The sequence below is a fragment of the Paramormyrops kingsleyae genome, chromosome 4, assembly GCF_048594095.1.
Source record: "Paramormyrops kingsleyae isolate MSU_618 chromosome 4, PKINGS_0.4, whole genome shotgun sequence".
Lineage (NCBI taxonomy): Eukaryota > Metazoa > Chordata > Actinopteri > Osteoglossiformes > Mormyridae > Paramormyrops > Paramormyrops kingsleyae.
This window is the reverse complement of record NC_132800.1, coordinates 26,521,702-26,536,411: the sequence shown is the minus strand read 5'-3', so window position 1 is coordinate 26,536,411 and position 14,710 is coordinate 26,521,702. Positions and strand designations below refer to the sequence as shown.

General features: G+C 47.1%; 2 protein-coding genes across 4 annotated transcripts; one reads left to right on the top strand and one right to left on the bottom strand.

Moving 5' to 3' along the window:
* Positions 1–3,009: 3,009 nt before the first annotated feature.
* tmem68 (transmembrane protein 68) lies at positions 3,010–8,193 on the bottom strand. The gene is made up of 7 exons (XM_023828564.2): positions 8,039–8,193; positions 7,302–7,644; positions 5,833–6,000; positions 5,543–5,736; positions 4,845–4,905; positions 4,612–4,751; positions 3,010–4,491 (listed from the first exon to the last, which is right to left on the bottom strand). The coding sequence occupies exons 2-7, from the start codon at positions 7,627–7,629 to the stop codon at positions 4,387–4,389; spliced, it is 996 nt and encodes a 331-aa protein (XP_023684332.2). The 5' UTR covers positions 7,630–7,644; positions 8,039–8,193; the 3' UTR covers positions 3,010–4,386.
* Positions 8,194–8,433: 240 nt separating this feature from the next.
* Positions 8,434–12,967, top strand: tgs1 (trimethylguanosine synthase 1). Of its 3 annotated transcripts, none has more exons than XR_002840252.2 (9): positions 8,434–8,565; positions 8,675–8,883; positions 9,180–9,256; positions 9,515–9,642; positions 10,000–11,311; positions 11,783–11,903; positions 11,998–12,076; positions 12,288–12,374; positions 12,518–12,565. XR_002840252.2 is itself a non-coding variant. In XM_023828559.2 (8 exons), exons 2-8 carry the CDS (start codon positions 8,765–8,767, stop codon positions 12,765–12,767), a joined length of 2,094 nt encoding a protein of 697 aa, XP_023684327.2. In that variant the 5' UTR covers positions 8,434–8,565; positions 8,675–8,764; the 3' UTR covers positions 12,768–12,967. The 3 variants fall into 3 exon arrangements, 1 of the variants encoding a protein (XP_023684327.2); XR_002840251.2 differs by having other exon boundaries at positions 11,783–11,915; XM_023828559.2 differs by lacking the exon at positions 11,998–12,076 and having other exon boundaries at positions 12,518–12,967.
* The last annotated feature ends 1,743 nt before the right edge of the window (positions 12,968–14,710 follow it).

Here is a 14,710-nt window from a genome sequence, read left to right as displayed (position 1 = left end):
AACTACCTCAGCTTGCACAATGAACAGGATACTTTCTTCACAATTCCCAACCACCTATCCATTTTCTGTAACAGCTTATCCTAAGCGGGGGTGGGGGGGGGGGGGGGGCAATAACCAATCACAGGGCACATTCACACCTACAGTATAGACAATTTGGTAACTCCAGTTAACCTCAGTATGCTTTTGGACTGTGGGGGGGAAACCAGAATGCAGAGGAAACCCCACAATGACATGGACACACAATGAGTCATGGCAGAGACTCAAACACTGGTCCCAGTAGTATGATGCACCAGTGCTAACCACTGCACCATCCCACTGCCACAATTCCCATCTGCTCAGTTAATTGCACTGATATACCCCAGTAACAGAGTAGCCAAGAATTCAAATGGCAAAGCATCGCTAAGATCATGGTGCATCAAAAATGCAAAATATGGAAATATGTGCTTGACAACAGAACTTGGCTTGGCTAGGATAGATCAGTCATGTTGTCATAATTAAAAATGCTTGCATTAGATTAATTTGCCTTAAAACATTTTGTCACGTTCAGTTGTTTTCCGTTCTCATAATATCTTTTGTAAAAAACGTAGCCGTGATATTAACTATGATCCATTCCCACCCTAAAAAACAGTTACTGAGAGATAGCGTAGCATGCCACAAGGTTCATTACACGATATTATCCTCCAGTACAGTTTTAGTCCAGCCACAATTTTGTGTTTCCCTAATTCAATTTTAGCAAATATGCAAACTTGTTTTTCTTGCAAACGGATTCCTGTAACTTTAAATCTTTTGAAATGTACGACGACCCAGTGTTTGACTTTAGGTCAAGTGATAAGTACAACCTCCTTTAAGTACTTAGACTGTCGGTGTTCTGTAGTACACTGGGATGTCTCAGATTTAACCAGGAAATTACAAATATAAACTGCACCTGAGACCTCTCAACACTATTACTGAAATGTCTCTGGAGGGTTGCACCGTTCTTCTTGATTTTAGCTTGTAGGATAATGAAAGACATGGGAAAATCAAACGCAAATCAGATTATATATATGAATATTAGTCTGACAAAAGAGCTGTGAATGCCATTGATACCTTATGCTATGCCCCCCCCTCGAAAACATACACAAATAAACACACACCATGATCATCAGTAGGCCTAGTTCAAGCACAGTGACTGTTGAACAGGGAGAACACAGTGTTACGATTGTTCAAAGTGTAAACAAGATGTACAAATATTCTTGCTATTTTCTTTGCAATAGAAAATTGCAGTAGTGACTGACAGAAATTTCTAACTGTACATAAATGTATGCAAATTTCCATGTTAAGAGAACAATAATGGTTCTGAAAGGTGTGCAAATATGCTCAAGGTAAAGATTTAACTAGTGTGATGTATGTGATGTATCATACAAATCTTGTCTATTTTTTATTTCTCTTTTTTTGAGTACTTTGCATTGTGTGCTGGAAGTTAAATGCAGTTAATCGGTCATTTAATTTTTACTGTAAAATCAATCCTAAAACCACAAGGAAGTAAACTATTACGATTTTGTATAGATTGGATTTTTTGTAAATTTTTATTTGATCTTATTGCAACACAAGGTACCAAATTAATTTAATAAAGTACACTGTGGTCATTCCACGAGCATCATTTATTTTTTTCTTGGGTCATGTGATGCCTATAATATTTTTTTATATTATACTGTACAGCAACAGGTTATTATTTTGATACATCTCACTTTATTTTAATATTACCTGTGGTTATATCGTGTGGTGTTTTTAAAGCAAATGCTACCATAGCTACAATTAAGGGATGAAATTCCTGGTTATTACTGTTTGCCGTAAGTTAAGTGTGATAACTTAATTATGCATTGCATGATAATTGTAATGTTGAGAAATCAACTGCACCAATTTCAATGTATATATTACAAATAGGAGAGGTATGCACCATTCCTGTTAGTAGCGGAGATTGTTATTAATGCCTTGTTATTAATGAGTGCACTCACTTACACACACACACCATTGTGATAGTAGTAGGTATATATTCTACCCGTCTGTAACAATAGGGATACAATGTTTCTGTTAATAGAAACCATGGTGCGCAGAACATGGCAATTAGTTCTTTGCGGTGATATCACTGACCAAGACAGGGCAGCCACTTTGTGTCATTTCCTGGGCTTTGCAGTTTAATGGATCGGAGAATGAATTTGTGGCAGAATGTTGGTTGGCGGAGAGCTGATGTGTTTGTTTATACCAACTCCACCACTGCGTTGAGGGTTTTATTCACCATGGTGTCTCCTGTACAAATTTCGTTATAACCTGACTGACCGGGAAAGTTTGGTTATGGGTCGTGAAGGGACTTCTACATTTTATTGGAATGCTTCACAGAACTTTTTTGTGCGTTCCTCTTCTTTTAGTTTTTTTTTTGTCTGGCTTTTATGGAACACCTACATGCTGGCTGCCAGAAGGTCATAAAGTCTTCCGAATTTCATGCCGGCAGATGGAGAATTTCATTTGGAAGACGTTAATGTATGTGTTCCAAGAAGCTGGCTTTGCACGTAAATGACTGCGACCAACTCTGCTCTCCAAGAAGTGACGAGCTGTGCACTGCAGTCGAAAAACCGGAACCACTTAAATAGTAATAGCATTATGATACGACTATTTTTTACATTATCGAAAGCGGACGACGTCGCCTGACCTCTGACCACGTCCGTCTTCTTTATGCTGATCTGTGGCCGCTTTTTACATTTCACATACAGGTATTATGTTCACATTCCCGACAGGCCCCAGCAAGATGGTATTTAAATTTTCAGCATTGATCCAACTTTGAGTTTAATATTTACAGGGTGACATGGGTCAGTTCAATAAACCCTAGTGCAGCCCATCAAAGCAAACTGTTTTTGCCATTCTTAGATAAAACTCAGGCAATCCCAGCACCTGCAAATCCAGATTCAGAGTTCTTTAGGTGCTTTTGACATTCTCTCACAAAAAAAAAACAAACAAGAGAGACCACCACAAGGATAAAGGTGAAATATTCGCTTTATAAACAATTTTACTTCTTACAGAAGTCACAGACCTGTAGAGGACTTGGTCTAAGATGGTCATGAATGTACAAACATCAGTTCAATCTGCAGCATTTAAAAATGCATTGAAGCCGGTTAAGAAAAAAAAAAAATAAAAATCAGTATCAAAACACGGATTCACAAAATGAAAATAAAAATGCCACAGCCAGCACTGACATTCCATCTAACTTTCAGCCTTTACAATAAATACTCAAATGTCTTTTTTCCCTCTTGTACTGGTTGTAGTTATAACTGCACTAATTACAACACTTAATTATCATGATTGAAATATTCACAGTGCATCCTCCTAGTGGGTCTGAAAGCGCAGCGCTTCCATCAGTGTGCCGATAGGAAAGCGCACTATTACGGCACAAAAAGTGCTCACGCCTTTTACACAAATCAGAAATGCAACAAACCACAGTGCTGGCTCTTCCCCGCACAGCCCGTGCACAACTGGCGAAGGACAGGCCTGTAACCTGAAGAAAACAGCACTTTTCTCTTATAAACGTGCACCTTCTTCCAGTAATGCGAGTAAAACATGTTCCCTCCGGATGGCATCTACCAGTGGTCATGTTTGAAGGCTTTGTTGTATTGTGTTGTTGCCCTTAAAGTGAACACACTTTTTTTTTTTTTTTTTTTTTTTTAACAAAATATTAATTTATTAATTATTAGTATTAGCAGCTGCTCAATTTGTTCTGCAGTGATGCTCAGAGCCCAGTTTTGCTCATCTGACGGATAGGACGTTCTTTCCCACCAGGGATTTTGGAAGGACTACAATGGACTCACCACCCTGGCTCTTAAAGCTGCTGGTATCGGGGTGCTGTGGTTTGGGGGGGGGGGGGGGGGGGGGGTGAGGGAGGGAGCCTGAGGAGAGCCTGTTTGAGGAAGGGGTTTGGGACAGTCCTACTGCTGGACCAATCAGGCACGACTAATGCGCGTGACGCAGAAGCACGCACCTTCCAGCATGGAGGAGAGAGACCCTCACTCTCCACCCAGCCCCTGCTGGGGACACTGACCCCCAGCATCCTGGCTGTGAATCGCCACAGACACAAACGTTAAAACCAGCACGGCCTGCGCGTGCCCAGTGAGCCTAAGGCTACGGCAGCTGGAGGCTGGATAAGGCACGCCACTGTACCAGCTGTGGAGGTGGCAGGGACGGGTCAGTAACACGCTGCAAGGTCCCAAATACATGTATCCCAGTGATGTCCAGTAAAAAGGAGCAATTTTTTAAAAAAATGGTGATTGTGGGATAAAACCGTCTGTTAACCCGCTTATTACCAAAGACAGATGTTACAAAAATATATACACTTAAAAACACACTGTACCGAAAAGGACGCTATTCGTTTTTGGGTCTTCTGTGAAAGCGCTCCAGTAGAGCACGCAGCACATTCCCAGGTATCTTCTGGTGCTGGTCTATGAGGGACTGAACTGCCCGCTGCACCTGAAGTTGGAGAAAGTACTATCAGAGCAGAGGACACCAAGTCACAGGTCTCTGGCCACGTGTAGCCTTGACCGGCTGTGATTGGTCAGAGTTTTGCTGGCTAAAGCGCAGGAGCGCTACCTTCTTAGCCAGCTCGGTCGCGGTCAAGTTGGGGTCGTAGGGAATGGGGTCACCCAAGTATGTACGGAACTTCACAGGAAAACCTCCGTATATCAGGCCCAGAGGCAGCCGGAATCGCTCGTACACCCAGCGGGACAGTTCTGAGCACACACAAAACAGAGGTGACATCCTGATCCACGATTAAAGGAGAAGAGATGACAGACAGAAAATATTCTGCATTAAAAGAAACTTACTCCCAGTTCCTAGGTATCGGAATCCTTCTCTGACATTCTGCGTAAACATTGGAATAACAGGCTGCAATGTATAAGAAAATAATGTCAGAATTCATCACAGCCCTATACTAGTTGCGGAAGATGGATGGACGTACTTTAAAGGTGCAGGTTTGAATAGGCAATGGCGGTTCACCCCAAAACTGAAAAAAAGATGTGGTTTAGTGCTATCCGTCTATCTAGGATGTTCTGCTGGGAGCTGCCTAGTTTAGGAGATATTGGCCGTAGAAACGTCTGGCATCTCTCGAATACAATGGGAATGAATGGCATGATTTCTGGTAAGAGACATCGCTGTTGGATTTTTCTGGCCATTTAATCACCACAGAAAGAATGACATCACGCCCATTATATTCCAGAAAAGCCTGACATTTCTATGGCCAATATCTCCAAAACTAGGCAACTCCCAGCAGAACATCCTAGATGGACAGACAGCACTAAAGTCTCTCCAAAAAACACCTTTTTCAGTTTTGGGGTGAACTGCCCTTTTAATGTGTCCTGAGAGATAGCAGACAGATCATTCCTATGACAAGCAGACAAAGTGCAGGGACTCTGTTCTACCAGGCTGTCACATGACCTTCCGGGACTCTGTTCTACCAGGCTGTCACATGACCTTCAAACCTTCTGGCCTTCTAAGCAGCACTTTGCACTCAGGATCTACGCACCGCCCGGGCATCGATGGCCACCTCGGCAAACCCTCGCCTCTCGCCCCACAGCAGCGGGTACATCTCATTGCTGAACAGCGCCTCCCGCAGGCCGCCGGGGGCAAGGCCAACGAGGTGACCTTCTCGCAGAGCCCGGACGCATTCGTCCCGGGGGCCGTGCATCACACTGAAGACCTCCAGAAGCAGTTTGAACCCTTTGGGGAAGTTTGGGGGGAGGGGACAACAGGCATGTATCATACACATCATCATACAGCCTCCGTATTGTGACATTCAAAATGAATGGGGCTTACCTGGGATCTTAAACAGGAAGTGATCAGCAACTGAGTGACATGTCCTTCCTTTGTGAATTATGACATTGGCCAGGAAGTAATAATAATCTATAGGAATGGCTCCATGATAGTAAACTATTAGAGCTGGTCCCTTATCCGGAATCTTCTCTAAACCATGAATTTCATAACCTGTCAAGAGAGAATCTATATTATTACAAAAACCAATCTATACATAATAGACATACAAGAACATTATAACATTCCTCAAATATAGATTCCTGAGAATATACAGTATACAAGCTTATGCAACGCACTATAAGCACGGATGGGGTTTCCAGGGAAACACTCACCTACGAGACAGCTGGTCAGGCAACCATGTTAAGCATTAAACAAAATAAAAACTGCTTCCCTACAAAAGTAACTGCTGTTCCAGTCCGGAGCCTCAGTATTCCAGAGTATTCCAACTATATGATGGGATGTACACTGGATTATACCCCATCACTAGGATATACTCAAGCACATATAGAAAAACTCCCCTAAACAGGGCTCTTCAAATCTGAACCTCGATTCCAAATCCAGGCCGTGTTTTCAGCTTTCCCAGAGAGTTAGTTTAATAATTATCGTTTCTGATTGGTCAGAGGCTTCACACCTGGCTCACGGGTAAAGACAGGAAATTCTGCAGTGCTCGGACGGTGATTTGAATAGCCCTGCCCTAAATACACAGTAGCGAGCAAACACACTAGGGAGTAAAATCAGTAAAGAGAACCGGGATCACAGCTGTAACTATAAAAACAAAGGAATAAAGCAATACGGCTATGTAAACGTGAAGCAGATTCATTTGCATTGACAGCAATCTCTTGTACAATAAAGGAATGCAGTCCATCGACATTCCTCCATGGAAATCACGCTTCCGGACGAACAGCTAGCTACACAAGCGGCATATTTTTTTGCCCAAGGCAGGCTAATCTAATATTTAATTGAAATCGATTCCCAGACGTAAAAACACAGGTTATTTAAAACTAAATGTCGTCGCCTACTCCAAAATAATATTAAGTCATAATAAGTTTATCGGTCTTAATATTGCATGAGTAATGAATGCCAATGCACTATATACAACAACACAAACGTATTTGATGGATGTAATAAATCACATCTGGGAAGATATAGGTAGAAGAACCTAAATGCGTCCACCGATGCTGGTTTTGAGTGTAGTTTTAGCTAAAGTGTCTGACAAACGGCTACAAAGTGTTTTCACTGATGACCTTGATTCCGACATAGTGCCAGAAACGTTTGTGTGACACGGGCTATCGACCTCATTCCTCTGCTTTAGTTCAATTTGCGCCACAAAGGACATAATTAGTTCTTATTTATAAAAGTGGAGCGGATCTATTTGATACCATACTTAACAATGACTCCAGCATTGTAAATCTCGCATCGGAGTAAATATTTGTACTTTTACAAGCGGACGTAGGGTACGTTAGGGCGGTTACCGTGCCAGATCGTGCCGTGACCGTCCCACAGGGTCGCCAAGGTCTTCCGGGCTCCATTCCACACATTGTTGGAATAGGCTTCCCTGAGCTCGTTCTTACGCTTGTACACGTGGAGGAACAGGATGGAGAGGTAGAGGAAGAGCAGGATGAATAGAGGCAGGATGAAGACAATGACTAAGGGGGTGAATACCCATAACACGTAATTTAAGAAGCTGAGGTAATCGTCCAAAGTTTCCCGGCCCATCCACTCCTCCAGCAAATGGACCGCGCAGGAGATGTAGCCGGCAAATTCGTATCCTTCCGTGCAGCAGCCATTTCCGTCTGGCATCCTGTCACGGAAAGCCTGTTAGACAAGCACAGAAAGTGTCAAATGATTGGGGAGTCCCCAGTTCAAACCTCGTCTACGATGCATGGATGTTTAACCCTAAAGTCAGGATAGTTTATCCAGTACATAATCGAAACAGTCAATCTATTTTAGGTGCTTAAATCAAGAAAGCGCATAAAGTAGTAAACGCATGCAGAAAAAGTAAATTATCGTGATTGTTTGACACAACAGAACCGATTACATAACAAACAATCAGACATAATTTGCACCAGCTATGAAGCAACCAAATAATTCTACCAGTTGCATCGGCAGACACTTCTGTACTGGGTTCAGCGCAGTGGCTACCAAAAGAAATCAGATTTATATACTACCCCCAAACACATAAGACGCCGCTGCTGGGTGCTTCTGTTACCTTTAACAATCACGCAACCGTAGCAGTCCTCGAAGCTGTCGAAGCAGACATTCCCCCACATTCGCCACACCAGCAGCAGCGCCGCAAATAACAGCCGCGCTGCAGACTCACGAGCGACTATTTACCTTCCGGCTTCAGCCACGCGCGTCATCTACGTCGACGCGCTGTGATCACGTGTTGCAAACAGGTTACGTGCGCAGAAATGCGCCTGTCGAGTGACAACACTAATTCCGGTATTGTATTTCCGGTATTTTTCTACTAAAATAAAAGTCACTTCAGCTCGTCCGTGTGTCAATGTTTATATCTCGCCTGGTACAAAAATTGTGCCATTCAAGTTTAACAAGATGTGTTGTAAATGAATTATTTGTCAGTATCGTAACATGTTGACTTACGATGTTGACTTAATATAAATGTTTTTTATAAATGTGACGGACTTTTATTTTAAAAACAAACTACCGTAAGCGTTGCTGAAATAACGGAAGTTTAGAGAGCATGCTTTTGAGCGTCTTAGATGTCCGCACTACTAGGTAGGTGGTACTTAATTAATAATTTAAAACAATAAAAACAGGCGTTTACTAAAACTTGCTATTGCACATGTTTTAAACGGAATCTTATTTTCCTTTATCTGCCTTGTAGGTGAGAACCATTTGAAAAGTACCAAGAAACGTCTGGTCGTACAGTTAGTGAAATAGAGCGTTACTATACAAGACGCTGCTTGATAGCTAAATGCGGAGCACGAACGCCTTCAGTAACGGTTGCAGTATGGTTGCTGACATATTTTTCTGCGACGGAAATTCTAATGAAGATAGAAGGATTCACTGCTTGCTTTCAAGAGCATTTGTACAGTAAGTGAAAAAGCCATGTTTGTGAAGTAGTGCAGTTGTACTTGACAAAACAATGCTAACCGTTGAACTTAAGCTACTCTATCACATCATATTACTACCCCACATGTATATCCTGGGGCACCTCCGAAACTGTTTGATTATAGTAGTTTCTTAATATTATGATTACCTTTGTCCCTTCTTATGTTTTGATTTATTAAAGGTGAAGAACATGCGGTTTGACATCGTGATTTCTACTAAAATAAAAGTCACTTCAGCTAACAGTTTATTCACAGTGTGTTCTTTCCTTAATCTTTCAGAGATCGAGAATTGTACCGATCTGCAGGCTTGAAGTCAGCCTGTTCCAGCGCGACCTGCACTGACAATGGATGTGACGGTATTATGTTGTTACCGTGTCATTAATTAATTTAACATCTAAATCTGTTGGTATTGATTAAGTCAAATTTTACGTCCGTATTGTCAAGATACTACAATAATTATACTATTGTTAAGTTGTCTTTTGCTCGAGATGTCATAACGTTTTGCCTTACACGGTCCTATTATGGAATAACCGCAGCAGGGGTCCTGACAGATATGTAGCTGACTTTGCCGGTACCTCAAGGTGTTATTACATGGCCACTTTATCTATCTTCAGGACCTCTTGACCTGGAAGTCGAGACGCCTGTGGTGGAGGCCCAGGAACACTGGGATGAGGAGACCTGCCTTATGGCTAGTATGGGACTTCCTGTGGAGTTCAGGAGCTCCTCTTCACAGAAGTCAATGGTCAGTTAGCTTGTAAAAGTGGTGATGTTTAGTTACGATGAGGGGTGCGTTTGGGGACTGGCAGGAACACTCTTGGGAAGCGTAACTTAGGAACATGCAGATAATGTGTTACTTCATAGCGGAGCACTCCCCAGTGACAGTGTGCTTTTCAGAGTAATTTCAATGAAAGAACATCAGTGTTTATCTGTATATGGAATCTGTATTACCCTTTTTGTTCTTTGACATACATGTATATGGCCCTGAATACTGAATGGTTTACTGTGTTACTTGACAGTTTTGAAGCTGTCATTTGCAATGGTGTTCAGGGATGATGTGTATGGTCCCTCAAATCTGGTTCCTCTTGTCTGTTTTATCCAGGTGACTAACAAGGGCCACTGTAAAGGGGCAAAGCCCAAGAAATACTGGGGGACTGAGTCTGACAATGAAAAGGATCAGAGCCCCATGTCTGACAAAGCCGGCGCCGGACAGACCCACGTGTCTGAGGAGGCTGGGGCCGGACAGACCCACGTGTCTGAGGAGGGCGGGGCCGGACAGAGCCAGGTGTCTGAGGAGGGCGGGGCCGGACAGAGCCAGGTGTCTGAGGAGGCCGGGGCCGGACCGAGCCACGTGTCTGAGGAGGCCGGGGCCGGACAGAGCCACGTGTCTGAGGAGGGCGGGGCCGGACAGAGCCACGTGTCTGAGGAGGGCGGGGCCGGACCGAGCCACGTGTCTGAGGAGGGCGGGGCCGGACCGAGCCACGTGTCTGAGGAGGCCGGGGCCGGACAGAGCCACGTGTCTGAGGAGGCCGGGGCCGGACAGAGCCACGTGTCTGAGGAGGCCGGGGCCGGACAGAGCCACGTGTCTGAGGAGGCCGGGGCCGGACAGAGCCACGTGTCTGAGGAGGGCGGGGCCGGACTGAGCCACGTGTCTGAGGAGGGCGGGGCCGGACTGAGCCACGTGTCTGAGGAGGGCGGGGCCGGACTGAGCCAAGTGTCTGAGGAGGGCGGGGCCGGAATGAGCCGCGTGTCTGAGGAGGGCGGGGCCGGAATGAGCCGCGTGTCTGAGGAGGGCGGGGCCGGATTGAGCCGCGTGTCTGAGGAGGGCGGGGCCGGATTGAGCCGCGTGTCTGAGGAGGGCGGGGCTGGAATGAGCGACATGATAGAGACCTGCGAGTTCCTGGAGGCAGGAGCTAAAGGTCCCGAGTCAGCAGCTGGCTGGGAAGAGTACTGGTCTCACCAGGGGGAGGGTCTGCTTTGGTCAGCATGGCTGGAGAAACATCCGGAATATTGCGATGGTCAGCTAATGGTGCCTTGGCACTGCCCAGATCGACAGGAAGCGTGGACGCAGCACTTCAATGAGACATATTACAACTACTGGGACCAGTTTCACTACTGGGCTTCACAGGGGTGGACAGTGGATGAGGCGAGCTGTGAGGGTGTGGAACGCAACACACAGAGGGAGGGGCAGGAAGTGAGGCTGGAGCCCACTTCCTGTTACCCTTCAAATACAAATAGCCAGGTGGTAGAAGCTGAAATTTCAGATCTGATGACACGTCTTGACCTTCAGTCGGAGGGCCCGGGACGGGGAGACGGCGGCCTGGTGGGGGCGCTGTGTTTCTCTGGCGATGAGCCATGCGATGGAGGCGCTCGCAAAGGAGGAGGTTCACGCGGCGAGGGTGCATGTTCTCCCGGTGAGTGTACTGCTGTGGGTCCTGTAGGGCGGGAAAGGCCTCAGCTTCTCCAGGGTTTGCATTCTCCAGTAACATGGAAAGTGGCCCAGGTATGGCTGGGGCACTTTGGGTTTAGGGCCATCACCTCATTGCCCTTGTTGCATAGCTCTCTGCCTTGTCTCCCTCAACCTTCACGACTGATTACTCATCACCCTTCCCTGATTGGCCGGCTTCCATGCTCGGTGTCAGTGTTTTGCTGGGGCATTGGTCTCCTTTCAGGGCTTTCAGGGGAAGGAGTCCATGAACCCAGTAGCGTTAATGTTTAAAGTGACGACTTGTGAGGAGTCGTATCTCTCGGCAGGTATCGCCACGGTATCGCCGCGCTCCGGCTCCGGCCTAACGCTCCGGTTATACTAGTTTTGGTCACTAAGTCGTATCGTGTGCGGGGGTCTGCCGCGTAACTGAGTCTGATTATTATTAACTACCTGCCAGGACCCAGTGGGACCCCCGGTGATGTGGCAAAGGGCCCCTCCCCCACGGAGAGAGGCTCGTCCGGCAGTGACGGAGAAGGGGGCGACCCGCCAGAGAGGCGCCAAGCCAAGCTTAAGCGGAGGCAAGTGCACAAGTGAGGGAGTGTGTTTCACACGAGGGCTGCATGTTTCCGAATGAGTCTGGCGTGTGTTTTATGGGTGGGGTATAATCTGCAGGATTGCGAGCCTGAATCCCACGGCCTGCTCTCCTGCTGTGATGTGTGGGTGTCCTCCTGCAGTCCCGACATGCAGTTAGGTGTGTATGTATGTGTGTATTTGTGTTTGTGTGTGTGTGTGTGTTTGTGCCCTGCGATGGACTGGCATCCCATCCAGGATAAGCAGTTACCACATGGTTGGACTGAGTATTTGTGAGTTTGGGAAAGGTTTCTTGGACTTGATTATTCACCAGCATCGCATTAGCCTCCTAACAGAAGTGTGTGTGTGTGTGTGTGTGTGTGTGTACACAGCCATGAGCTGGACGCGGAGGAGCTGGCTGTGCTGTCTGTGAACGATGCCTGGGAGAAGCTGGGGTTGAGGTGCGGCCAGAACTCCAGGTGAGGAGACCAACACATGCACATGTGAAGTGGACAGCAGGGGGCGCTCTGTTTCGGTGCTTATTCTGTGCTGGACAGCAGGGGGCGCTCTTTCAGTGCATATTCCAAGCTGTAACAATATGCTGATACAAGTGATTCTTCAGATTCGACAGGGTGCTGAAATTGAAGCGTGGCCACGCCGACCGTCTTCAGCGGAGACGAGGGGCTAAGTCCCGGCCTGCAGGAGGCGGGGTCGCGCCTGGCAGCAAGCACGTCTTTTTCACGGAGGACGGTGACATCATCACTCCCGGGGGGGGTAAAACCTTACAGAAAGTAAGGGTCAGCTTTCCGGAATGGGCCCCCAGTGGAACTGGGGTTAAGAGAAATGAAGGATGCGGCTGGTGCTGCTGTTAGACCTTTGAACCAGCTACCTGACCTGAGTTCCTAAGGGTGTAACTGAAAGTCACGTTCCTCGTCTTACCTTCAGGTCCAAAGCTTCCTGGCACAGGTTAGGGGCAAGACAGACCTCAGCCCGGCAGCCACAGAAGTTTCCGGTGGGCCTGCCTCTGAAGAGCGTGCCCCTGAGGAAGAGGAGGCAGGCTCAAAGGAGGAAGGGCATGATGAGGTTCCCTGCAGCTCAGAACCCTGGGCCCTACCAGAGGCACAAGCCCAGAGCCAGGACCTCCTGCTTCATAAAGATGAGGAGGCCCAGTCCAGGAGGAAGCTGCTTTCTTTGGATGTGCCAGATTTTCTGCTCCCCGACCCACCAGAGGAAAGTTCTGAGGGTCGGTATTAACACCTCTCTGCCACTAGGGGGTGGTGCTAAGGGTTGCTTCACATACACCCCCGTTCCACCAGGGGGCAGTACTTAGGGCTGGTGTAGATCCACCTAAAGCCTTTGGTGAGCTGGGTCTGTATGTTCCAGCAGGGCCCACCAAGCCCCCCAGGAAGAAGAAAAACAAGAAGAAGAAAGTGGAGGTTCCCCCTGAGATTGCAGCTGACCCGGATCTGGCCAAGTACTGGGTCCAGCGGTACCGCCTCTTCTCTAGGTTTGACGAAGGCATCCAGCTGGATCCCGGTGAGTGAACTGCGCCCCCCCCTCACAGTCACTCCCTCTGTCTGCCTCTCTCCCGGGTCACAGCCCTGCATCGTCTTAGGTCAGGAGCTGTAGGTGGGGAGGCCTATCATCAGCGTTGCCCCCCCCCGGGATGTTCTTCCTGCCCGTGTTGCGAATCCTAAGTCCCCCCCCAGTCCGTTCCCTATTCCCTTTGAAGAGTGGGATCAGAGGCTGGAGGAACAGCTTACTTATGAGAGTCGACGCCGAGTGCGGTTTGATCTGTGTGGGGATCATCCGGGGGTGGGCTTCAGCGTGCCTCATACCCCCCAGCTGCATGTTCTTCTGATTGGACCAGGGCACTGGGGTGGGGGATGGGGGCACAGTTTGAATCAGGGTTAGGAGTGGTGGAGTATTTCAGCTGTACAGCTCTGTTCGGCCAGAAGAGGGCGCTCTTGGGTTAACATTTGACAAGGTGAGAGGGAACACTGCTTCTGAAATGAGTCAATGATTCAGCTCAGTCTTGAAAGCTTGTGCTGCTTTTCCTGACCATTTGTAATTAATATAATTAATGCTAGTTACCAATTAATAAGCATTCTCTTGCCACTACTGAATGGAAGGTTGTGGCCCGTTGGTCTGTCATAATGGGCTGACTGGGGCCAGTCGTGGTCGAAGGTTGCTTTGTGCAACGTAATGGAATTAAATTGCTGCCCCCTGGTGGTGGAAATAGGTCAAAGGGCTGTGTTTCAGAGAATTGCATCTGCAGGATGGCTTATCTGATGAACACTTAACTGTCAGAATCTATTAATAAATTTGGGTTGGCGCAGAAGAACATAAATGCAATCTTAATTTGGCATTTAATGGACAACCTCCCTGCCAGAGAGTCCTCATATTTGCTCCCTGGGAGGGAGCAAAAATGTGGGCTGTCTGTGGGTCCCCAGGGACACAGTAATAGACTATTGACTGAGTTCCTGACGCCGGTGGATGGGGAGGTCTCTCACGTCACTCACAACGCGCCCCCGTCTCCCACAGAGGGCTGGTTTTCCGTTACCCCTGAGAAGATCGCCCGGCACATCGCCGATCGGGTACGGCATCACTCCGGCCCCCTCCTGGTCATCGATGCCTTCTGCGGGGTTGGAGGGAACGCCATCCAGTTTGCCCTGACTGGGAATCGAGGTATGGCTGCCCTTTCCAGGCCCGTGAGGGGTTTTGTTGAAAGCCTAAGGACTTTCAGAAGAGCCGTCCCAGTCTTACACGCTCAGTTCCCCACATGCTACCATGTTGGTTAAAGTCCCATTACGGC